The 25,112-nt window shown below is 59.9% G+C and overlaps 1 protein-coding gene across 6 annotated transcripts; it reads right to left on the minus strand.

Annotated features, from left to right (window-relative positions):
* Nucleotides 1-1,648: 1,648 nt before the first annotated feature.
* On the minus strand, nucleotides 1,649-25,112 carry PDGFA (platelet derived growth factor subunit A). 6 transcript variants are annotated; one of them, XM_030801242.1, is made up of 8 exons: nucleotides 24,678-25,112; nucleotides 23,223-23,352; nucleotides 21,637-21,729; nucleotides 16,571-16,675; nucleotides 15,128-15,315; nucleotides 5,471-5,597; nucleotides 4,786-4,854; nucleotides 1,649-2,953 (listed from the first exon to the last, which is right to left on the minus strand). In XM_030801242.1, the coding sequence occupies exons 1-7, from the start codon at nucleotides 24,747-24,749 to the stop codon at nucleotides 4,799-4,801; spliced, it is 771 nt and encodes a 256-aa protein (XP_030657102.1). In that variant the 5' UTR covers nucleotides 24,750-25,112; the 3' UTR covers nucleotides 1,649-2,953; nucleotides 4,786-4,798. The 6 variants fall into 6 exon arrangements, with proteins under 6 accessions (XP_030657102.1, XP_030657103.1, XP_030657104.1 ...); XM_030801243.1 differs by having other exon boundaries at nucleotides 21,633-21,729; nucleotides 24,678-25,107; XM_030801244.1 differs by lacking the exon at nucleotides 4,786-4,854 and having other exon boundaries at nucleotides 24,678-25,110.

Raw genomic sequence — 25,112 nt, forward strand, 5'->3', positions numbered from 1 at the left:
CAAGCTAAAGGAGAAGCCCAGCAAAGGCTGGGCCCCAGCTCTCATGACCCCTGGCAAGGGCATGGTGTGAGCAGGTGCGTTCAGGTGTCCAGGCAGGTGCAGGAACCTCATTTTCACAGGCAGCACCATCTCTGCTCAGCAATCCCTGAGCCCAGGGGCTTTGTCCTCTGCCATGCTGGGGCCTAGAAACACTACAGGCTGGAGTGAAGTCCCAGCAGGAGGAGGCAGCAGACAAGACCTGCACCAGGCGAGTCAGTGGCGTGACGTCCTTACTCTGCCTGAGCTGCAGCTCCATTTCACAGATGTGCATGCTGAGATGCAGATGGAGGCCCCTCGGTCAAGGTCACAGGGCTCACAAGACATGAAGAGCTGACCCTGGGCAGGAAGTCATCTTCCTGAGCCCAGATCCAGGTGCAGCCACGGGCTAGGGGCCGGGAGGGGGCCCAGGCAGGAGCAGAAATCCCGGGAATGCGGGGCAGAGCCGTGACAAAGGCTGCAGGCCCACGTGGGTGGAGAGGCTCGGAAAGGATCCAGCCTCAGACCACAGCCCCCACTACACTGCAGCCCTTCCTGGCTGGAGTGGCCTCCACTCTGCCTGCCCCTCCCCAGGGCTCTCCCCATGTGGGGACAGGAGGGGCTGGCACTAGGGCCCTCACCTGCATGGATGAACCAATGAGGGAGAAAAGGAGGGAATGACGGAGGGAAGGAGAGAGGTAGGGAAGGAGGAAGGAGAGAAGGAAGGAGGCCTGAGTTCCCATCTCTACCGCTACCCTCAGCCACCCCTGGGCTCGAGACCTATGGAATTCTTATGGAATTCTCTCTTCCCCAACAGCACACCTGGCTTTTCTGCCCCATCACTTCAATGGAGATGATATTACACCAGACGACTTTATACAAAAAAGAAAAATGGAGCATTGTCACCAGCACCTCACGGAAACAAATACATATTACATTGCCACACGTCACATCCAATGCACATTCCCGGGCAAGGTGCTGTAACCGGTGCAGATCTGGACAGCAGCCCACAGGCCCAGGCAGGGCCCCAGCAGGTGTCCAAGGAACAGGAATCAGGTTGCAACCACCTGGCCCTGCATTTCCCCCTCCAGCCTCCAGGCTGCCCTGACGAGGCTGAACACAGCACCATGAAGACGAGCTGTTGAAGACAATCCTTCATAAGAACCTTCCATCAGCACATGGACAACAGACGCCAGCCGGCCACCGGTCCACAGAAGGTCCTCGGAGAACATGGGGTCAAGATTGAAAGCAACCTCGATGGTTTGTCTCGTGGGCCTGGAGGTGGTGGAGGGGCCAGCCCGGGCAGGGTATGGTGGGTGCTGCACATGGACACACCAGGTCAGGTGGGCTCCCTTCTTGGATGAAACTCTTCATGGTCTTCTGGCTACTGACACTCCTCATCCGCTCCAGGGAGCGGAGCCTGCAGGAGGATGTCCTCGGCCTAACCCCCATAGGTGCTGAAGTCCGAGGCAGGCAGGCATCCCTCGGGTGCCCACCATGGAGGCAGGTCCAGGGATCCCACCCAGAAAGCTCTGACCTCCGTTTCCACCCAACACAGCACCGTATGAGCTGGCAACCAGGGTCTAGACTCAGTGCTAGAAAAACGTACCACAAAATGCTTCTCACGTCCACGGGTTTTGTTGGTGGTTTTTTAATTTTGGATCAACAAAAAAAGAACATAGCAGGCTCTCAGGTATACAAAACAGGTAATATTAGGTAAACATACAAACTTCACCTTTACAAAAAAACAAACCACACACACACATTTCTGTTAATACACATAAAGCACAATATCTTACCAAAAATAAAGAATTTGGGTTCTGTCCAAATACTGGCAGCAGAGGGAGTGACCGCCACCACGGCACCAGGGCACATCGACAACACAGATAGAAGCGGCAATGCATCTCATGTGCCGCGTGGGAACACAGCATTCTAGGTGTGCACTGCGGGGAACAAGGTGTCACTCAGCCACAAACAGGGGCTCTGGGGCAGGTGCCGCAGGGACGGCATACGATTGGTTGACGCATAGTTCTTTCAAAATGGCTTAAATTAAAAAATAAAGCAGGGTAAGGGAGAAACACAAAGCCAGAAACATTTAGGAAATGATGCATAGGTAAGGTATACCATGTTTATTTTAATACATCTCATTAGTTTGCATCTTGCTAGGAAAAATACCGTCGCACTGTCCTGACAGTTACAGCAGCCTGTGTGTTATCGGTGTAAATGTCATCCAAGAGATAATTAAAAAAAAAAAAAAAAAAAAAAAAAAAAAAGACCTAGCCAAAGAGTAAAAAGGAAAGCTTAATAATCACTTTATGGTGTAAAAAACAAAACAAAAAACAGAAAACAAAAAAAAAAACCACTTAAGGCTCTCAGGAAGGTTTCTGTATGGGCTTAAATACTACAGCGAGGAGGTGTGGTTTCTAAAGTTCGCGTGGCGGTTTCCAAGACATTCCTGCTTCCTGCGTGCCCCTGCAGAGCCCGCCAGCACCCCGCTGGAGTCGTTCCCAAAGCAGGCTCTGCATCCTCGGCAAAAAAGCACCTGTGACCACCCGGACAGAAATCCAGTCTGCTGAGACCTCTGCACTTCCATCCCACGGGGCGACCCTCCATCTCGTCGAGTTTAGATATTTTTGTGAGTCCGTTTTGTTTTTGTCATGTTTTGTGGTTTTGTTTTCTCTCTCTCTCTCTCTCTCTCTTTTTGACAAGGAAGCTTCTTACTGCTTCACCGAGTGCTACAATACTTGCTTTGATGTCACATTAAACAAATGTGCACTGTCTCTTTGTTCTCCCGAGTGTTCTCGGACACAGTTTTTCACGGAGGAGAACAAAGACCGCACACTGGCAATAAAGCACCGTACATAGTAGGTTCAGGAATGTAACACGCCATGTACATCCATGTCCCAGGAAAGGGCTGCGGCTCATCCTCACCTCACATCTGCGGGGAGAAGGGAAAGACGGACACTGAGACCACCGACCAAGCGAACCACCCAGCACACACATCGCTGCATAGGAGGAAAACAGGGTGAAAACATTTAAGCCAATCAGGGGCACACAGGGATTTCAAGTTTTCATGAAATTTCCAGAATCACATTTGCCACGTTAGCCACGTTGCAGTACCCTGACAGGAATTGGGATTAGGCTCACAGCATCTCACGGAACACGTCTAGAGTCCAAGCCCCATTCTCCCATTGTACAGATGGGGGAAACTGAGGCCAAGAATGGTTCATTTGCCCTTCTCCCTGCCTTCCTTTCTTCCAGCCTACGGCTTAGATGTGATTTCTGGAGCTCTGGCAGCCACCTTGGGCCATGAGACAACCCTGAGGATGGAGGCCACCAGCCAGACAGAAGAGTCTGCACCAAGGCAGACCTATGCTGATTCTTTAAGAACAATTCTTCTGCATCCTATGTGGCCTCTCCATCGCACACTCCAACACGTGGGCTGCCTATAGGCTGAGCATGAGTACCAGCCAGGCATGGGACAACAGGAGTGCCAGCCTCTCACCATGGGGTCTGTCACCAGCAGACCCATGGAGGCCAGAGCCTAACGCTCTGTAGAAACGGGACCCACAGGCAGGCACAAAACCACCCACCACGCCACACTTTGGGCAAACAAAGCCAAGGCTGACCAACAGTCCTGGAGTGCTTCAAAGACCTGCCCAAGTGGACAATTTCCTCCCAAGAGGCTCCTCATGAATGGACCTCACCCGCAGGCCCAAGTCCCACATTGCAAACAGGAGCCAGGGTTCTCAGACACCCTATCTCTGAGAGCCTCCTCTCTTCTCAAGAAACTATTTGTTTTGGCCGCCATGGAGTCCCACGTGCCAGGAGGAGAAACCAGGCCAGACAGGGCTCCAACTTTCCCAAGCCAGGCGGGCCAATGCCAAGGACCAGGAAGGCTTGAAACTGCCTCCTCCATGATGACGACGGCTGCCTAGGTCCCATTTCCATCTGGGAAGCGACGTGTCTTGCTAGGAGACATTTCCCAAGCTCCCTTGCAGTGGAGGGATGGCAGCTGAGAAAAACACAAAAGTCACTGGGTGGGATTTCCAGGATAGCTCTCTAAGGGTGTTATTTTGCCCTTTTCCCTCCATCACTCCTTCTTCCAGCCTGGAGCACAGATATGGTTTCTGGAGCTTTGGCAGCCACCTTGGGCTATGAGGTAACTGCAGATGGATGCCACTAGCCAGACAGAAGGGGGATCCTCATGATACCTCAAGACTACCCTCCCTGCTCTGCAATCCCACCTTTAGATGATAGTCATGAAGCTCGACCTCATCTCAATCCCTGTGCTGTCTGGTGTTACTAGCAGCCAAATGCAATTTCCAACACAGTAGCCAACAGCCCTGCACGTTTATAAAGGATTTCCAGATATATTCAGCCTCCAACAGTCCTTATCTGTAATCTCAGTTAAGCCTCAGTTTTTTCATCTGTCAAATGGGGTGGGTGATCCCAGAGTGGCCAGGCGGTCAGAGCTGCCCCACCCTGTTCCATTCATGTGCAATGCTCCTGCATCCCCAATCAACGACAAGGAGAAGGACAAAGCTGGTGGCAGGCTCCCGAGCAGGAGTGAGCCACGGGCCAGGGCGTTCTGCGAGGCAGGAGCGGACGGGGAGCAAGGAGACCCAAGCCCAGCAGACACCATCAAGGCCAATCAGGGCCACATCCCCGCCGCACCCGGCGAGACAGGAAGCGTGATTTGCTGGTGTGATCAGTCAGTTGCACCTCCCCGCCCTGCAGGACTCAGTGTGTCCGGCAGACAGGTCCTACCTGGTTGGCTGCTTTAGGTGGGTTTTAACCTTTTTCTTTTCCGTTTTTTACCTGACTCCCTAGGCCTTCCTGTTAACAAAAGGGCAGGGCGGTGAGTGGGCCGAGGGATGGCCGTCGGGGTGAAGAACTGAAGCAACAAATACCTACGGCATTTGTTTATCTTTCCAGAAAAGAAGGCCAGCACCCTGGCACAGAGAAACTTCTAAGTCCCTTCGTGCTCCCAGGGCCCAGATATAGCAGGGCACAGAAGCCATTCTGCCCCTGGGTGGAGTCCGCATGGCGGGGTGAAGGAGAGACCCCAGCCAGCCAGGGCAAGTGCAGTCCTCGAACCTGCTCCTCCCGCCCACCCCGGCAGGAGGCCCTTCTGCAGATTCTTCTCAGCTCAGCCCTGCAGCCCACTAATGAGCTGGGTGTCTTATGCACTCCCAGCCCCTCTCAGTGAGACCTGAACCTCCTCTCCTGCCAGTGCCTCGGCTTGGGCCACCCTCCCCACCGGACACCTGCAAGTGCGGGATCTGTCTCCCCAGCAGGCATCTGGCCCGGGAGCAGGGCAACGAATCCTTCAACAGCAGCCCAGATGCTCACAGCAGCAAGCGTTGCACTCAAGGGGGCCACCTAACACCCCAAAAGCAAGGCTCTGAAGACCTGTTCTCCAACACCGATGCCGACGAAGGCAGCCACTCACCCGTGTCCTCTTCCCGATAATCCGGATTCAGGCTGGTGGTCGCACAGGCGCACTCCAAATGCTCCTCTAACCTCACCTGGACTTCTTTTAATTTTGGCTTCTTCCTGACGTATTCCACCTTGGCCACCTGCCCGAGAGAACAGAGCCCGGCCATGAATGCCTGCATGGAGCTTCGGACATCACGACGTGCTGGGAGCCGGGGACAGGCTGAGAGGGAGGAGAGAGCAGCCTGACCCCTGACCTCTGACCTCCTCCCAGAAACGCTACCTTGTGGTGGCGAGCGTAGGAGTACCAGGTGAAAAACCTACAAGCTGCAGTGCAGTTTTGTGTGTGCTTTAGTTTGAGCAGGGTCTCACCCTGTCACCTAGGCCAATCATAGCCTCTGCAGCCTCAAACTCTTGGGCTCAAGTGATCCTTCCACCTCAGCCTCCCACCTGTAAGCACGGGCCACCATGCCCAGCTAATTTTAAATATTTTTTTTTTGGTAGAGATGAGATCTCGCTATGTTGCCAAGGTTGATGTTGAACTCCTGGATTCAAGAGATCCTCCTGCCTCAGCCTCCCAAAGTGCTGGAATTTCAAGTGAGAGCCACCACGCCTGGTGTTGGAGCATGGTATTTAGTAGATTCATCCTATTTTTGTTTAAAATAAACCCAAAGGTTCACGTGTGCCTGGGGGGTCTGAAGGATGCACACTGCTAAGGTGTGGGAGTTTGGGAGTTCTTGGGTGCAGGTGGCCAGGGAAAGTGTTTGCTTGTGTGTGGATGTGCAGCTGGGAAATGTTTTCAAATGATCACGTTGCTTTTAAATACATTTTAAAAGCCAGGCTGGGCGTGGTGGCTCACGCCCGTACTCCCAGCACTTTGGAAGGCCAAGGCGGGAGGGTCACTTAACTCCAGGGGTTCAAGACCAGCCTGGGCAACACAGTAAGACCCTGCCTCTCAAAACCATTTAAAAATTAGCAAGCCATGGTGGCACCTGTAGCCCCAGCCTACTTGGGAGGCTGCGGTAGGTGGATCGCTTGAGCCAGGAGTTTTAGGCTGCAGTAAGCTGTTATCACACCACTGCACTCCAGCCGGGGCAATGCACCAAGACCCTGTCTCTATTCATTAAAAAAAAATTTTAAAGCCATGGCCTAGGAATGGGGGGTTCGTGGCTGTATCCTAGCCCAAGGTTGTTGTGGACTTGAGCGTCCAGATGATAATCCCAGCTGCTGGCCTGATGAGGGCCCCACCTCCCCGCCGGCCCCCAGGCAGCAGGGCCAGCAGACCCACACCCAGGGTCCCCTCATGGCTCCCCCAGGTCCGAGGCTCTCCTTGGGCTCGGAGAGGCCTGACCTCGGAAACCAGGGCCAGGGACCCTGGGCCATCACCGAGGCTACATAAGATGATCCAGGAGGAGCACAGGCCAGCAGGCGTGGCTGTCAGGCACAGGCAGCTCAAAAGCGAACCAGACCTCAGCTGGGTGCCCCTCTTCAGACTGGACTCTGCCTGTCTGCGAGCCACACCTGCCCTCAATTCTCCAGGCACAGAACCACAACATGGGGGTCCTGCCTCCACAGCCCCCTCCCCAGGGAGCTGCAGGCAGATAATGGCCCAGTCCAGGCCAGAGAGGGGATCTTCAGGCATTCAACAAGAGAGACAAGAAGTCACACACACACACGCATAATGCACATACAGGCCCTGTCATGGGAACACAACTCCGCCCCACACACACACCTGTATAATGCACACACATACCCTGTCATGGGGAGGCAACTCCACCCCCCCACACACATGTATGATACACACACAGGCCCCATCATGGGAAGGCAACTCCACCCCACACACACGTATGATACACACACAGGCCCCGCCATGGGAACACCAACTCCATCACACACACACACACACACACACACACACACACGCACCTGTATAATGCACACACATACCCTGTCATGGGGAGGCAACTCCACCCCCCCACACTCATGCATGCATAATGTACACAGGGGGCCCCATCATGGGAATCTTACTACACACATAGAGTGCAAGCACGCCCATGCCTGGCATCAACAGACCCCTAACACACAGCCAGGGACCGCGTGAGTAGAGTATTGGCTCTCCCAGCCCAAGCCCCAGCACTCATTTCATCCTCCCAACCACGCTATAAGGAGGCAAGACTGGCACCTCCATTTACAGAAGAAACTGAGGCACAGGCAAGCCCTAAGCCTGTCCCTAACCGCTAGGCTGTCCCACCTGCCCCCTGGGGCGCATGCCAGGGAACAGCCACCACCTTCCTGCCCTCCCGGGCCCTGGGGAGCTGAGCACCCAGCAGGCGCTCCATCTGTGCCCATGGAACCAGCCCTACCGCATGCAGGGTCCAAGTGCAAGAACAGCCACTACGGATCACCCACTTCACCCCTCACGGTTCATGGGGAAACTGAGGCTAGAAAGGAAACAGAGGCCGGGTCACCCCCTGAGCACAGGGGCGTGGGGGAATGCACGCTGCTGGGTGAACGAGGAGACCTCAGCCCAAGGCCAGATGCCCCCAGCCCAGTGGCCCTGCCTCCCAGGCAGTCAGGAGGGTGAAGGAGGGAGGAGGGGAATGTTTCCCAACCTTCTTCGGGGGACAGGGGGGGACTCCAGACTCTGGAGACTGGGCGTCAGCAGGACCCCCAGGGAGAAGGTCAGCTCTGCACCCTGGGACCAGGTAGGCTCCGAAGGTAAGCCGGTCCCTAAGGTGCTGGGGACCAGGCTTGTCGGAGGCTGAGTTAATGGTTAACCCACAGTGCAAAGGGTGCCTGCAGGCGTGTGAAGTGGTCTGGGCTGCCCGGGGCGTGAGCAGACAGCCAAGTATGAGCTCAACAGGTGCAGGGCGTGGGGCGCCTGGGGTCAGGAGCCAGCTCAGAAACAGGACCTGGCCTGGGAGGTTTCGCTACGTCACAAAGCGTGAGAAAGCAGCCAGGACACTGCCGCTTCCTGGATGGGGCTCCCTTCCACTTGGGAGGCCTCGGATCAGTCCCCCAACTCCCGCGGCGATCTGCCCCTTTCCCCAGGACAGAATCCTCCAGAGAGAGGCCTCTGCAGGCCGTGCACACACTTCCACCTCCCATCTGTAAAAGGGAGACCAATCACACCCACCCAGGAGTTGAGGAATAAATGAGGCTGCACATGCAGAAGGCCCCAGAAACGAGGACAAAGCCAGCCTTCAAGAGTGGGCTGCCACTGGCGTCAATTCTAATCCAGAGCCACAAAACCAACCCGCCCCCTGGTCCCCAAGCTCAGCACAGTACCACCCCCCTACCCACCACAGACAGCGGGTCTAGGGCCACCCTCCCGTTGAGGGCCTGGGGTGGGAGAGGCCCGGCCAGAAGCTGAACTGCAGCAAAGCCCCAAGAGGAGCGGCAGGGCCACCTGGGACCTCAGCCACCCCCAGCCCTCCAAGCGTGTCCTCAGCCCTCCCTGAGTCAAGAACTGCCCAGGTAGTAAGTAACTAGGGATCCCAGTGTGTAAAACCAGGCCCAGCCCTCTCCTGCCTCAGCAGGGGCCGAGTTCCTTCCTCCCCTCCCCTGGAGGCCCTGGACACAGGTCCCAGCAGGAGGAACCGCACCAGCCTCACACCCTCCCATCTCCTGGGCTCGACGCACCCATACTCTGCTGCTTCCACCCACCCCCAGCCTCTGCAGGGATGGCAAAGTGAGGCATGGGGCAGGTGGGCTCTGAAATCTGGGTTTGTGGGGATGGGCTAAGTAAGGCAGGGCACCCTGTTCTGCTCCCGGGCCTGACCCTCCGGGTGGCACAGCCTCTTTGGTCAACAAGCAGCCTCACCTAGTTCCCTCGGCAAGGCAGATACCAGGGCCCGGCTCGGCAGAGACCGCAGGCCCATCTGGCCAGACAGCAGATGCCCAGGCGAGGGGCAGGCTCGCTCTCATCCACTCGAGATGGCTGGCCGCCGCGGGCGTGTGGGCTACCAGGACACAGCAGAAATGCCACCCCTCTGGGCACCGTGCGAAAGGCACATGGCACGGCCGCTTGCCTGGGAACCCACTGCCTCCTCAGACAAGCCCGTTTTTATCAAACAAAAACAAACAGCGATGATTGCACCTGTTTCTGAGTATGCCAGGATTCCGGGCCGTTCCGCCACCTCTGTCTGGCCAGGAAATAGCTACATTTTTCTCCCAAGAACACAAAATGAATATTGGATTCTCACAAAAACCTCCTCCATAAAAGAAGACCAAGTCCAAAGAACAGAGACTACGATGTCCTCAGGACCCCCACGGGGGGTACCCCGGCCCCCAGGCCCCAAGCCGGAGCCCAAGTGATGGGGGGGGTCCCCATGTCCCTCCCCTTTTTCCGTCCCAGAGATGTGGGCTGCACCTTATCACACCAGACATTCCGATTCCCCACGGCTGAGTTCATCTGCGTCGTAAGCCGCCCCACCTCAGCACTCCCGGCTCGAACTCACCCAAGACTATAACCCAGGGATGCCGTCACCCCTTTAGACCTGGGATGCCGAGTCCCTGAGGCTACAAAGCCCAGAGGCTGCAGAGACTCCCCGAGGAGGGCTTGGGACAGCCACTCCCTGTGGGGGACCCCATTCCAACTCCAGGTTACGGCCTGAACCCTTTCAAGGCTCCAAGACAGAGTATTACCCATGAAAGACACCTGACTGGACCGTACATGCCCGTCACGTCACTGTAACCTCACAGCTACCCTGCAAGGACACCATCGAGGTCCATTCTAGAGATGAGAACACACAACACAGACAAGGGAAGCCCCTTGCCCAGAGTCACACAGCGTTGAATCTCCATCCCTAGCCTGCACTCCTTCTTACCTCTTTCACGGAAAGAAAGCCTAGACTCCAAAAGAACAGAGCCCTGGCCCCACCGTCCCACAAGCCCAACCTCGACAGAGACTTGGAATGTCACTCAATCCAGATGCTGACTTGGGTCATGAGGACCCCAGCTGGGTGCGGTGGCTCACGCCTGTAATCCCAGCACTTTGGGAGGTCGAAGTGGGCAGATCACCTGAGGTCAGGAGTTCAAGACCAGCCTGACCAATATGGCGAAACCCCATCTCTACTAAAATATACAAAAAATAGCCAAGCATGGTGGTGAGTGCCTGTAATCCCAGCTATTTGAGAGGCTAAGGCAGAAGAATCGCCTGAACCCAGGAGGTGGAAGTTGCAGTGAGCTGAGATCGGGCCACTGCACTCCAGCCTGGGTGACAGGGTGACAGAGTGAGACTCTGTCTCAAAAAAAAAAAAAAAAAAAATCCCTCAAGTCGGGCGTGGAGGAGGTTCCTACCTGTGATCCCAGGAATTTGACACCAGCCTGGCCAACAAAGCAAGACCCTGTCTTTATAACAAACAAAAAAAAGAAGATCCTGCCTCCTTCAGCACTGCCCCCATTATCCATTAAGAATGGAAGCAATGCCCAGGCCTCAAGCTCGTGTAAGAGGCCCCTGCCCAGCCTGGCTCGAGGACCCCCACTCCGCCCACCTAGAGACTCCTGCACCAGACCCCAGAGAGTGGACAGAGGCGTGGCTGGGAGCTTCTCACCCGTAACCCCCCAGCCGCTCTGTTCCAGGGAGCAGAGGCTCATCCTGAGCACCAGGTGAGCACACACCTCCAGCCCAGCAAGGTGGGCTCAGAGCCAGCTCCGTCCAGGCTAGACCCCTGCAGTCCTCAGGCTGGCATCTCATCCCCATGGTCCACATTCAGGCCCACATTCCTGTCCTACCCCCGAGGCTTGGGTCTGGGGGAGAGTCGGGCGTCCAGGCACCAAGAGCTGACTGTGCCAGGCAGAGTGCAAGGAAACGCCCACCCAGCTAGGGACCCCGGCCAGTCTCTCCCCCAGGGCTGCCAGTCAGTCACATCCTGGTGATCCCAGCAGGGTCCGTGCCGGGCAGTGACCACTCCCAGCTTCACTACCATCTTCTAACAAGAGACCTCTGAATGTTGACCGGAAAGGCATAAAAACTGGAAATGGGGGGTGCCATGCCCATCCTGGGTGGACAGACTTTGGGGGCCCCTCCCGGCCAGCCCCAACCCCACTGACCTCAGCTGACCCCAACCATGCCCACTCACAGGCACAGAGTCTGAGGCTCTGGGACCCATCTCCTCGCCAGGTTGACAGTCGCCTCTATCTGCAGCGGCGGACCGGCCTCTTGGCTCAGCCTCCACAATGGGCCTCCTGTTCCCTCTGACCTTTGTCCCCTCAGCCAGAGCCCCCTGTGTCCAAAGCCGGATGTTTTCCTCCAACCCTCGGATGGGTGGGCAGGGAGAAGACGCCTCCCAGAAGCGGGAACATGAGGGGGGCCTGGGTCTGAGGAGGTGGGAACTGGGCCGCCCAGCTCTGCTGCAGGACACAGCCCTGAGGCCTTAGGACACCCTGTCCCCGCTTGGGCTGACCAAGACCCTGTCCCGGCAGATGAGACCCAGAGGCAGAGCCCTGGTCCTGGCTCCACCACTGCACAGAGCAAAGCAGGGGCCACTCCCGGCGGGGAACTGGCCCTAACCCCCAACACTGCACTGGCCGGAGGGTGCTGGACGCCTCTAGACCCCACCCGGCCTCCTCAGGGGGCCTGGGGAGGGAGAGAACACTGCCCTGTAGGGCCAAGCCCTCCTATCCTCACCCCATGACAGGCCAGGGTGGGAAGGGCAGGGGCTGCCCAAGGCTGAGCCATGGGCTGAGAGCCTCTCCCCGTACCTCCAAGGCTCCCCCAACACCCAGAACTGACATGAGAATCTCTAATGAGAACAAGACCACAGGTATCCCAGACTCCGAGCTCACAAGGGCCTCCAAAATATAACCAGGGAGGACGCCGAGGTCCACAGAAAGGCAGAAACTGCGCCCCAGGGAGGCACACAGGACAGAGGGGACGGTGCTGGGCTCATGCCAGGGGGACCCGGCCACCTGGACCTGGAGGCCCGAGTTAGGCCCTCCCCTCCCCTCCCCTCCTTCCCTGACCCCCGGCGGTAAATATCCTCTGAGGACAGAACAGTGCCCCAGACAAGCATTCTCAGGGCCCTGGGAAAAACTTGGGGCTTCAAAAGGGGAGTGAGTGGCCTTGGAGATCCCAGGTAGAAAGATGTGGAATCTGCTTACTCAATACCCAGCACCTGGGAGGACCAAGTCCCCAGAGGCCAAGATAAGTCCCAGTTATGGGTCTAAAGTGCCCGGTCGTGTGACGAGGAAACGACCCACTGGCTGCAAAGTCCTTCATGCAGAACCTTCTCCCCCTGCCCCATCTCCCTCCGGGGCCTGGAGTCACAACAGTGGGGGGCGGGGGATGTGAAATAATTCTTTTCTAAAGTTAAAGAACGGTTACTAATGTAGCCCCAAAACTGAAACCCTCAAACATCATTTCAGTGACCCCATATTCCAGGAAGAGCAGGCTCAGTTGTCACCAAATCCTCAGCTGACTTGAGCCCAGGGGGTCCAGAGCAGGCTGGGCAACACAGCAAGATCCCCAACTCTACAAAGAATTTAAAAATTAGCCAGGCGTGGTGGCACCTGTAGCATTCAGGAGGGAGGATAGCTTCAGCCTGGGAGTCCGAGGCTGCTGCAGCTAACCATGATCGCACCACCACACTCCAGCCTGGGCAACAGAGCAAGACACTGTCTCCAAAAAAAAAAAAAAAAAAAAAAAGTCCTGTCCTCAGCTGAGGCCAAGCCAGGAGGCTCTGAGTCAAAGCAACAGCCTCTTGGACTAGGGGCCGCACCCGCCTGCACCCGCTGCTCAAACTCAAGGGTCCTGCAGGTCAGGTGGGAGCATCAACAGCACTTTAACCCAAGTGAAGCCAGTTTCCAGGGAGAAGAGCCCTAAGAAAGCCCATCCCTCCCAGATGGGAGCCCCAGGGAGATGGGAGCCCCAGGGGATGGAGCCAGGAGATGGGAGCCCCAGGGAGATGGGAGCCCCAGGGAGATGGGAGCCCCAGGGAGATGGGAGCCCCAGTCAGGCCTCACAGAAGCCAGGAGATACCTTAGACACTAACCCTGCAACCCCGTCCTGAAAACGGGAGACTGATGCCCCAACAGGCAGGAAACCTCCCTTGCAAACAAGATGGCAGCAGCCTCGGCTCTCTCAGAAGGGCCAGGCCCTGCCTCAGGCCCATTACACAGGTGAGGAAAACGAGGCCAGAGAGGCATAAACACAGGCCAAAGCCAGCCCACCCAGGGCGCTGCATCCCACAGGTCTCTGGTCACACTTCCCTAAACGCAGGGAGAAGGGGCCCAGCCATGCAGCCCTGGCCCCAGGGCCTCAGCAATGCAAGATGACCTTCAGCAAGTTCACCCGGGTGCTGTTCCTCCCCCAGCACAACCCCAGGGAGGAAGGCCCTGCTGTGGCGGGAACGCCAGTGCCCCAGGATTCTTACGCTAAAATCCTAGATCAAGGGGATGGCGTTAGGAGGTGGGGTGTCTTAAGGAAGCCATTAAGTCCTTTTTTTTTTTTTTCTTAGAGACAGTCTTGCTCTACTGTCCAGGCTGGAATGCAGTGACGCCATCACAGCTCACTGCAACCTCCGGACTCAAGGGATCTTCCCACCTCAGCCTCCAGAGTAGCTGGGACTACAGCCACGTGCTACCATGCCCGGCTGATTTTTGTATTTTTTGTAGAGATGGGGTCCTGCCATGTTACCCAGGCTGGTCTTGAACTTCTGGGCTCAGCGATCCTCCAGCCTCAGCCTTCCACGGTGGCTGGGACTGTAGGGCTGAGCCACCTCGCCTGGCCCAATTAGTTTCTAGGGTGGAGCCTTCAGGAATGGAGTTAGTGCCCTTCGAAAGCAGCCTAGGGAGCGTGTTCACCCCCCGTCCCTCACACTGAGGGCAGAGTGAGAAGACGTCATCTATGAACCCAGAAAACACGGCTCCAGCAGAGACACAGTCTGCCGGCGCCCTGATCTTGGACTTCCAGCCTCCAGAACTTTGAGAAATACATTTGTTGCTAATCAGCTCCTAGTGGATGGAATTCTGCTAAAGCAGCCTGAAAAGGGCAGGCACCACCCCCAACTTAAAGAAAGAGGGGCTCACCCTGGGATTCTGTGGAGGGAAGTCCCCTGTCTGGCCTTGAGCCCACCCCAAGCACTCCTTCTCCTGGGCTGCTTTAGAGGGGAAGCCGGCGGGGGGGGCCCTCCAAAGGTCAGGCACTTCAAGAGGCAATGCAGGCTCTGAATATCCACCCCCTCCTCCTCCTGCCATGCACCTCGGCCCCACTGAAGAGCCGGCAGAGGACCCTCCAGGGCCTGGGGACGCCAGATAGCTTCCGGCTAAGCAGCTCGACACCTTGCAAGGCCCAAAACGGCCCCCGCACTGTGGTCTAGAGTGTGGAAAGGAGGCCGGGCTCATCGCCAGAGCAGCGGAGTGGAAGCCCTGGCTGGCCCTGCCTTTCCCGCGCCCCCAGGTGCTCCTTCTCCTGCCTGGGTCTCAGTGTACCTGCCAGGGAGATGGGAGCACAGCCGTGCACCCCCACCAGCCACGCCAGGAGCACCTTGTGGCCTCCCAGGAGGGACCCTGGCTGCCCGGTAGGGGCGACCCTCGGGCCCACGTGGGGCAGGGCTCACCTTGATGCTGCGGTGGTGGATGCCTGAGGGACCCTGGCTGCTCGGTAGGGACGACCCTCGGGGTCGGGTGGAAAGGGGAGGGGAGGGGTGGGGAGGGGAGGGGCAGGGCTCACCTTGACGCTGCGGTGGTGGATGCGTGAGGGCTGGCACTTGACGCTGCTGGTGTTGCAGCAGCCGGTGCAGCGTTTCACCTCCACGCACGGGGGCCAGATCAGGAAGTTGGCGGACGTGGGGTCAACCTGACTCCGAGGAATCTCGTAAATGACCGTCCTGGTCTTGCAGACAGCAGGGACAGCTTCCTCTGCAACGGCGGGGGCACAGTGAGCAGGGACTGGCCTCTGCGACCACCGCCCCACCCCAGGGCTGCGGCGGCTCCAGCTGGGCCTGGGGGGCAATCAGGGTGAGCCACAGGCCAGGATTCCTCCCAGGCAGCAGAGGCTGAGCTGGGAGCAGAGGCTCAGGGGCTGGGTGGGCAGGAGCACCACACATCCAGAGGAGCCCAGCCCGGTGCCTGCAGGCTGGAGGGACCTGGACAGGTGGGGCCAGTGGCTGGGGGGAGGGGGGACTTAGTCCAGGTGGGGCCAGTGGCTGGGGGGGAGGGGAACTTAGTCCAGGTAGGGCCAGTGGCTGGGGGGGCAGAAAGGACCTTAGTCCAGGTGGGGCCAGTGGCTGGGGGGGCAGAGGGGACCTTAGCAGTGAATCCTACAGCACTTGCTTCGTGCTCTGGCCTTCAAGACTGGTCTGAAGGGTGCAAAATGCAGACCCCCACAGCAAATGTCACATGGGGAGGGCCTGCTTGCATCAGCTGGGGCCAGCCAGCCACACATCACACTTTAAGGTGGAAGATACAAAATCCGTCTTCATGGAGGAAACCACAGCTCAGAGAGGGGGGTCCACCTGCCCAGGGCCCCAGAGCCATGAGCAGCACCAGGGCTCAAACCCATCAGGTGGGACCCCAGAGGACGCCGGACTGGGGTAGAAAGCAGGGACTGGTCCCAGAACTCCCCAAACCTGCTAGTTCCTCCCAGGGGGCTGGAGGGCCATGGGGCTACCCTGTAAGAAGGGACAAAATATCCCCCAAATGGATGTGGGGGTGGAGCCCTGGAGCCAGGCGTGAGTGGGGCGGGGCACACGGGTGTGGTGAGGGCCTCCGGGGGGTAGCCGCTGGACGCAGCACGCGCGTCCCCACCAGTTCAGCAGCCGGCACGGGAGCACAGTGCCCACACTGCGAATTGGAAATTAGGCACGACCACGTTTCCAGCAAGGCTCCTGGGGCAGGCCCCAACAAGACAGGGCGCTTAAGGAATTTATGACGGCTCTTCTCTCCTGGAAGCTCTCTTGGCCCAGACCAGGACTCCAGGAGGAGCAGGCGGGCTGAGGCAGGAGACACCTCCGAAGGAGGGAGGCCTCAGGAGAGGCCAGAGCCAGAGGCAGCAGGGCCAGGCCTATTTTAGGGAGGAGGGAACGGGTCGCTCGCCTGAGGCCATTACCTTGGGAGAGCGGACAGCTCCTCCCCACCCGGCCCTGCCCTGCCCATCGCAGCCTCCTGGACTCACCGATGCTTCTCTTCCTTCGAATGGGCAGGGGCCGCTTCTCGGGCGCATGCTTAGTGGCGTGGACCCCGTGAACTCTCAGGCTGGTGTCCAAAGAATCCTCACTCCCTGCGGGAAGAAGGAGAGCACCGTGACTGCTCCAGACCCGTGCGCTGTGCCCTGGGCCTCTCCAGCTGCACTTCCCACAGACCAGCTTTGGGAGCCACTGGGAACAGGCACCTGGCAGCACAGCCCCTCACAGCTCCCGCCATTAGGGGCCCCCCGGAAAACCTCAGTTCCCACCCGGGCTTTTCAGAGATGCAGGGGATGAAACACTGGAAACTGCAGAAAACGCCCCATTAGCACAGAGGTCCCCAGATGCAGGGGCCGGTGACGAAGAGGAGGACCCTTCGGGGAAGAGGCTGCAGGCGGTATCCCCTAGGTGCCTCCTCCAAGGTAGCCCAGGTGAGGGCTGCCCCGGGTCAGGAGGGGCCTGAGGCCGCCCAGCTCCGCGCACAGGGCTAAGCCAGGCCCCACCTCTGTCTGGGGGCTGGAGCGAGGGAGAAGCAGAGGCCGCTGAGATTTCTGCAGGTGCCTGTACGTCTCCCTCCCTCCCCCTCACTAAAGCACTCCTGGAAGAAGTGGCCTAACCTCTGAGGGGCACTGGAAGCAGCCAGACTGGGCTGTGGGCCAGACCCCACTCGTTCCTGAAATGAGTCTACTCTAGGGCCAGCGGCCATGAGGAGAGGCAGGAGGGCACGTGGCCTCTCGTGGAGCCTATACCGAGGAGTTCCCGCAGCCTGACGGGGAGGCGGCCTGCAGAGAGGGGTTGAGAGAAGCTGGCATCTGCGAGCCGTGTTTACAGCGAGGCGGCCAGGTGCAGGTGGGGCAGTGGCCCAGAGCCAAGACCAGCACTGACCAGGGAGCAGAACTGAGAACCTATCCCCGCCACCCCACCCAGCGCACACACCACCCCCCGTCACAGGTGCTGACGGCTATGGCAGACAGGCTGGGTGAGTCTCAGATCTCTCCAATTCCCACAGCAGGGAGAGGACCCACTGTCCTGCCCGTGGACACTGCCCGCACCTGGGCACCACGAGTGCTCTGGGCCTCCTTGCCTTGGCCCCCTGGTCCCAGCTGGGGGGTCTCTTCCCATCTCCCTCCATCTTGCCTCCCCAGCATATAACCAAGGGCGAACAGGTGCCGAGACAGCCTCACAGCCAGGATGCTCCAGAGGCACAGAGATCTCCCCGCCCCCTCCTGGGAAGCTCAGGATGTCCCGGTCACCAGCCCAGACGGCTAATGGACTCTGCGCCTCCTGGGTTCAAGACTAGCAGCCCAAAGTGTCTCTCCCCAGCCCACCGAGGCATCTGTGACTATCCACAAACCAACCGGAGAAACCTCGGCTTCCTCCGCAGCCCCGAGGAGCCTGACCTGCGGATTTAAAATGAAGCCCACAAACCTCACAGAAGGTGTCAGGCAAAGAAGAAGCTCGCCCGGAGCCCAACTTTTTACCGAAAATGACTCAATGTTCCAATGACACTAATTTTTTTTGAGACCCAAAATAAGATCAGAACAGAACTACTCATGCAGTAAGAATTTCCCATCAACCAACTGTTACAAGCAGCGTTTCTTTTCATGAAAAAGTGACACTTATGAGTCACATCCTGGTGGTGGCCATCTTGCCATGGCCAAACCAAAGAGTAACGGGTCCACTCTCCACTCATAGGAGAAAATTCAGTAATAACACCAGCTCCCATTTTCCGATGCCTTGCGATAGCGTTTGCATTAGCCGCTTTACCAGTGTGTGTGTGGTGGGTGCTATCACTTCTTCACATCCGAGGAAACTGAGGCCCAGAGAAATATAACAAGACTAGGAGAAGTAGCTCACAGGAGCCTCCGTGGTCTGCGTCCACAGAGCACGAGCCCCGTGCCCCGCCACCCTCTAGCCCTGGCTTAATAAACAAAGACGGCAGCCATGCTAGTTCATTGACCCCCAGAAAGCCTGAGCTGGCGAATCTCTTGAGACAAGGGACAGAGAGGGAATAGCTCCCAGTCTAACAAGACCACCCTTTGCTCCCAGTTCAAGATGCCAAGGGTGGACCACGCTCACCAAAGCCGCCCTTCTGATCTACACTGGCTGAGACGTGGCTCACGGCAGCAGCTGCCCACAGCTCACCAAACACAGCTCCGAGCAGCCCAGGCCCAGGCGGCCTGGCCGGCAAGAAGCACCCCTAAAACTGCTCCCAGGACAGTTAATCAGGAGGCTTTCCCTTTTGTCTTTTAGACACAGATGTCCCAAGGACAACTCCAGGACAGGGAGAATCTCCCAGCCATCGGTCCTGGTCTGGCATTACTGGCCCGAGATGGGGATATTTACGTTATCAGCTGCTCAATGAACCACGGGCGCCAGGCCAGACCGCTTTGGGGAACAAAGCTCCCCAGCTGCCGCTGCACACAGGACCAACAGGCCCTAAACGCCGGCTGCCGGTCATTAAAAGACCACATGCTGGCCTCTGGCTCTAAAAGCCACAGGTGAAAAACCTTCACTCTTCACTCCAGCACACCCTCCGAATGAAACGCTCCGGCTCCGGGAGGATGGCAAGGAATCCCACTACCGGTGCTCCTCCAGCCACAGCCAAGGAGCGGCCAAGACCCCAGACGGTGCCTGGCTCAGTCTCCCCACCTGTATAGTGGGATGCAGCCTGCATGCTGGGAGGGGCCAAATGCCAGTCACAAAGCCCCACCCACCTGGAGGAGGAGTCAGCATAGCTGCGGTGCACACCTGGGATTCCTCAAAGCCTCTTTTCTACTTCCTACAGCATGGGCCTTAGCGGCACCTAACGCCAAGAACATCAGCCTACAAGGGTTATAAAGGGACTCCGAGGGAAAGTTCGTTGCATTGGGCTTCCTCCAGCACCCAGCCCCTTCCTCATGAGCCCCTGCACTGCACCCTGCCCCTAACAGACCAAAAGCACCTCTGGATCGGAAAGAGAGTCCAGGACCCGGAGCGATGCTTACCCCACGAGAACTGACCTCAACCAGTTTACAACCCTCCCTACGACAGGAAATGGGAGTTGAGGAAAAGACACCCCCTACAAGCTGGAGAAGCAGCCAGTGCCTCTCCTGTCCTCAGGCGAGAGACTGTGGGTTCCTCTGGTTCTGTTTCCAGCCACACCTGGGGAGGGGACTGGACAGGACCAAGGAGGCCCCGCTATGTTACAAAAGGTCCCCCACCAGGGGCAAGACAGGAGGTAGATGCCATCCCCATATTCTCACACACAAAGCCTCCCAGACACTAGGAGAACCCTATTCAGACCCCAAAACCTCTCAGAGACAGGAGGGCTGAGATCCACTCTCTGCATTCCCTGGGGCAGGAGGAGAGAGCTCCTGGGACATGACTGCAGGGGCAATTTGAAACCGGCCAGGAGGACTAGCTTAGGGCATCCTTGTTTTTTTCTGTTTGGACCCTACGACCTAGAAGCCCCCAGGTCAGGAATGCCATCAGCATACCCCACGGAGCTGCAATGCTAAAGGCGATAATGGGTGGGGGTGGAGGAGGCGGGGCACGAAGACCAGAATAAGAATAGTCCCAGCAGAAAGTGAATGGCCCATTTCCCTGCAGCTTTCCAAAGCCAGTCCCACGAGGAGGCCCAGCTCTCCACAGGCCCCCCCTTCTGCTAGCACCCCCCCTAAAAAAAGCCCTGAAACCTTCTCCAGGAAGCAGCCCCTCCTTTTCCAAACCCATCCAGGATCAGCGAGATTCAGGCAAGGGTTTCCCCCCTACAAACCAGAGCCAGATCTTTTTCCCTAGAGTTACCCATTGAGGGACCCGGTCAAAATCCCCCCGCCCAGCTGTGCTCTGGGAGTGAAACTCAACCGCACCCCCCACCCTCCGCCCCCGATAAGGATCAGTCCAGGGATTTCCTGGGTCAAGAAACTACAGAAACCATCGGCCTTGTTAGAAAATGGTTTTGGCATGAAACGAAAATAGTTCAGGCCTCTCCACCACCATAATTAGGTACAAATTTCCAAATGACTAGACCATGTGATTCCACTTAATCCCCCCATGCCCCCCCTTTTTCAGAGTCCTTTGCAGGGAGAGAAGAATCTTCATGTCACCTAACTTCTTCCAATTCTGCTGCCTTTAGTTACTCTTTTAACAAGTTTATCGCAGACCCCCTTTTTTAAACCAGGTTAAGGCTCAGATTGGAGTTCCCAGGCCGAGTGCTCATTTTGAAAAGGGCGCCACAAAGGCCTGGAAGAGAGACCTCGCCTTCTAGGAAGGGGCTCTCTAGCCCTGAGGGGGCGGGCGGCCACCCTACACCCTCGCCCCTCCCACCCACCCGTGGTCCACCGGGGTCCCCCGGGGTGAGAAGCCCCTTTAACCCTTGCCAACCCGCAGCTGACATTCCCTCCAAAACTCTGGGCTTGCAAACAAGCTGTGTTTTCTAGTGGCCCGGCCCCAGGGCCCGAGGGTGAGCCGCAAAAACAGCCCCCAGGCAGCAGATGCATCCAAGGCTTTTTACTGGGTCGTGAAAACAGAAAGACACCGGCTTCTGCAGCCACAGAGGCCCAGCCCTGTGGCAAGAACGCGGCACCAGCTCGCAGGGATTACAAAGGGGGCCGGGCCCTGACCCGGGGGCCGGCTCCGCCCGCCCGCCCGTCGGACCGGGAGCCGCGCCTGCCCTTGGGGCCTCGCTCCGCGGGCTGCCCGCCCGGCGCACGGGCCAGGGCTCTGCGCCCGGGGTCTGGGCCGGATCCCGCCGCTCCTCCGGCCCGAGGGCAGGCGCAGGGCCCGCACACCTGGCGGAGGCCGCGGCTGAACTTTGTGTGACACACGCGGCGTTTTCCTTAAAGGCGAAAACAATCCCGGGGCGAGCGAGCAGCCCTCGGCCGCCGCTGGGAGAGAAAGTGGAGACTGGAAGAGAAACTCCTGACTCATCCACCCGGGCGCTTATGGCTGGGGATTGGATTCTGACCTTTCGGTGCGCTCCTGCGCGGCGCCCCGCCCGGCCCCAGCTCGGGGCGCACAGGCCGCCCGCTCGCGCCCTCCCCGCGCGCCGAGGGAAGGGGCGCGATTTACCTACGGAGTCTATCTCCAGGAGTCGCTGGAGGTCCCGGATGCTGTGGATCTGACTGTGCGCCAGCCTCTCGATCACCTCGCGGGGGATCTCGGCTTCCTGCAAGCAGAGGCCACACGGTCAGCGCCCGCGGCCCCGACCCCGCCGGCACGCGTCCCCGGCCGCCAGGAGCGCCGCCGCCCCGGACCAGAGGAGACCCTGCGAACGCCGGCCGCAGTCCCCACCCCAGCCCCCCGCGGAGCCCTCGCCCCGGCCCTGGAACCAGAAGCCGGGGGTGGGGCTGGAAGAGACCCCAAATTCTCCACCCCCATCCATGTTCCGCCCTTTGCAAAATCAAAGTCCCCCCCTTTATATTTTCAGACAAAAGCCCCCGCACTCCGGCCCCTCCACCCGGGGTGTCAGTTTCAGAAGGTCTGGGGGCAGCGAGGGGGCCGAAAGTTTCTGATTTAATAGTGAGATCAACATCTAGAAAGATCAAGTTAAAATGCGTCACGGGTCGGCGAGAGTCACGGCAGCCCTAACACTTTAATCCAGGCAGGGCTTAAATTTCACGCCCCGGAATCCCGGGCCGAACCCGTGGAGAGGTCTCTCCGTCTCACAAACACACGCACGCGCGCGCAGACACACACGCACACACACGCGCACACACACATCTCACTCACACACTCGCCCCACCCCGGGCTCCGGCCCAGCCGCGGCCCTAGCGCCGACTAAGACGCCCAAATTCAGCCGGCGGCCGGGAGAAGCCTCCAGGGAAAGCGAGGGTTAAACTTCCACCTCGCGCAGCTCTCCGTGCCCTGCGGAGACCACCCTCACCTCTGGCCTCCCCCACTCCCCTCCCCGATTTTTAAGGAGAGTCGGGGGTCGCTGGGGAGCCTGAAGCACTAAGTTCCCACGACGGGGGCTGTGGAAAGTCATTCATCACAGCAAAGCTCCCGGGCATGGGGATGGGGATGGGGATGGGGATGGGGATGGGATGGGGATGGGGGGGCGGGGACGCCGCGGTGGGAGGGTGCGGACGCCTGGCCCAGCCCCAGCTCGCCTCGCTCAGCCACCTGTAAGCAGGCCCGGGCGGGCGGGACTGCGCCGGCCCTGAGCGCCGCCGGGCTTGGGGACTGGGAGCCGAGGGCTGCGGCTTGGCGCTGCCCACCCTGCCCGGCCAGGGGCTTCCGCAGCAGCCGCCCCTACCTGTTTATCGGCCGCTCTTATCTCCTCCCCAGGCTCCGCCGGCTCACACACACACACACACACACACACACACACACCCCCTTCCCCGCACCCCGCTGCTGCAGCGCCCGCTGCGCCCCAGCTCCCCTTCCCCGGAGAGGACCCTGCGCCCCCCGAAGTTTCTCCCCACTCGTCCACCTCGCTGCTCCCCGGTCCCCCCGAGGCAGAGTGAGCGACGCAACACGCTGGAAACTCCCCACACACACTTAGGCATGGCAGAAAATAGAACCCAGTTGGGAAAATTTAAACATCGACCACCCTAGCAGAAACCAAAACGCTCTCTGCAGAGCCCGTGGCGCCCCAGCCGGCGGGGGGTGTGCGCCGGAGGAGCCGGCGCAGGGACGGGGCGCGGGGGCGGCACCAACCTCGGCCAGAACATGGGCGAGGTATCCGCAGCCGAGGAGCAGCAGGCAAGCCAAGGTCCTCATCGCGTCCCGAGGCGCTGGCTGCTCGGCGGAGAGGCGAGGCCGCGGGGCGGGCGCTCCAGCCGGTCTCCTGTGGCGGCGAAATTCAGTACCATCCCTTAGGGAGCGCGGCCCGGAGGAGGGTGGCGCTGGGAGCACGGAGCTGGCGGAGCGCGCCCGGCGCGAGCAGTGAGTGCGGAGAGGCAGGCAGCGCCAGCCGGGAGGAGGAGAAACAGGGAGTGCGCGCCCGCAGCGCGGGGAGCCTCCTGGGCCGCCGGGTAGGGGGTGGGGACGGAAGGGGCGGAGGGCGGGGGCTGGGCTTCTTCCTCGGTGCGTTCCCGGTGCTGGCCGCCGCCGCGCTCGCTCCCCGCGCTGGCTTCAGGAGCGACCCGGCCGGTAATTCTGCATATTTGCGGACATCAGCCCCAAGAAGAACTCCGGAGGGAGGCTGGGGCCGCTGGGGCCGCCGCCGCCGCCACACCGATCACCTGCCTGGACGCCTGGCCCAGCCCCGGCTGCGAGCTGCGAGCGGCCCTGCGCGCCCACCGCCGGCCCCGCGCTCGCCTCCGGCCTCCTCTTGCAGCCGCCGCCCGGCCGGGCACAGCGCGGCCCAGCACCCCCTCCGCGGCGCGCCCTCGGCTCCGGCGCCGCGCTCCGCCCTCCGCTCGCCGGGGCCGGGCAGCGCCCGCGGCCGAGCCGCCTGGCAGCCGCCACCCGCCCGGGGCCTCGCTGCGCCGCCTGCACGGGCCTGAGGGCGGGCGCAAGGCCGAGTCGGCGCCTCCGCCGCAGCCGCCGCCGGGAGAGGAGGAGGAAAAGGAGGAGTAGGCGCAGGCCCGGCTCGCCGGAGTTGGGCGGGCTCCGCAGGGCGCGCGTGTGGAGCTGGCCGGCGGCGGGGAGAGGGTTATAGCGCCGCCGCCGCGCCCCTCCCCCGCCCCCGCCCCCCCCCGCCTCCCCCAGATTCCGGGCCCGGGACCTGCACCTCGGAAGCGCGCGGGGTTCGTGCGGACCCGCCAGGGCCCGGGCGCCGCCGCCGCGGCAGGGAGCACACACGCGCTCGCGCAAGCAGCTAAATCCATCAAAGCCCCGCGCCCGGCTCCGCGCCGGGGCTCCGCGCCCCTCCCTCGAGCTTGCCCACCCTCCAGTGCCAGCTGCAATCCTGCGGCACCGGGTGGGGAGGGAGGAGGCCGCCGCAGAAGCGCCGCCGTCGCCGGCTCGCCTCTCTCGGGCCCCAGCGGCGGCAGCGGGCAGCGCCCAGAGCTGCTGCGCCAAAAAGGGCGAGAGAGCCGGTCCCTGCCCCCGCCCCGGCGCTCCGGCCGCTCTCCACGGTTCGGATCCAGGGCCCCAGCCTTCCCCTCTCCATAAAAGGAGGGGGAGTCAGTCTTTGGGGAAGGAGGGGGGCGGGTTTGGGGCACTCACCTGGCGGCTGCCACGCGCCCCCGCCCAGGATCCGAAGCCTGGGGCATCTGAATGAGGACCCTCCACCCACATTTCCACTTGGGAGCGAGCTCCAGTCGGGGGAAGGGCCTGCAGCCCGCCTCGTCCCCACCCTGGGACCCCGCGCCCCCAGTCCCCCACTCCCGCGCCGAAGGCAGGGCCGCGCCCTGAGCCGGGAAGTCGAGGGGATGGAAGGGAAAGGAGCCACCGGTGTGAGGGTCCCCCGGGTTCTGAGCCTCCCGCGTCGGGATCCGCGGGGCGCACAGAGCGCCACCTCCGGCCGAGGCGAAGCTCAGAGCGCGATGCGGGGGAGGAACGCGCGCGGAGGCCGAGGTCTGAGCGTGGCTAGACGGCTCCCACGCCGAGAAAGGGCGGGTGCGCCTGGGCGGGATGGATTTCGCCTCCCTAGACCAGGAG

Source organism: Nomascus leucogenys, chromosome 20 (genome assembly GCF_006542625.1).
Source record: "Nomascus leucogenys isolate Asia chromosome 20, Asia_NLE_v1, whole genome shotgun sequence".
NCBI classification, from domain to species: domain Eukaryota; kingdom Metazoa; phylum Chordata; class Mammalia; order Primates; family Hylobatidae; genus Nomascus; species Nomascus leucogenys.

Excerpts from the sequence above, each read along its gene's own strand:
- PDGFA (XM_030801240.1), bottom strand. The coding sequence starts at position 24,749 with ATGTGGGTGGAGGGTCCTCATTCAGATGCCCCAGGCTTCGGATCCTGG. Across the intron at positions 23,353-24,677 it reads GGGCGCGTGGCAGCCGCCAG|GAGACCGGCTGGAGCGCCCG; the intron begins GTGAGTGCCCCA and ends TCGCCGCCACAG. Across the intron at positions 21,730-23,222 it reads TCGCCCATGTTCTGGCCGAG|GAAGCCGAGATCCCCCGCGA; the intron begins GTTGGTGCCGCC and ends CTCTGCTTGCAG.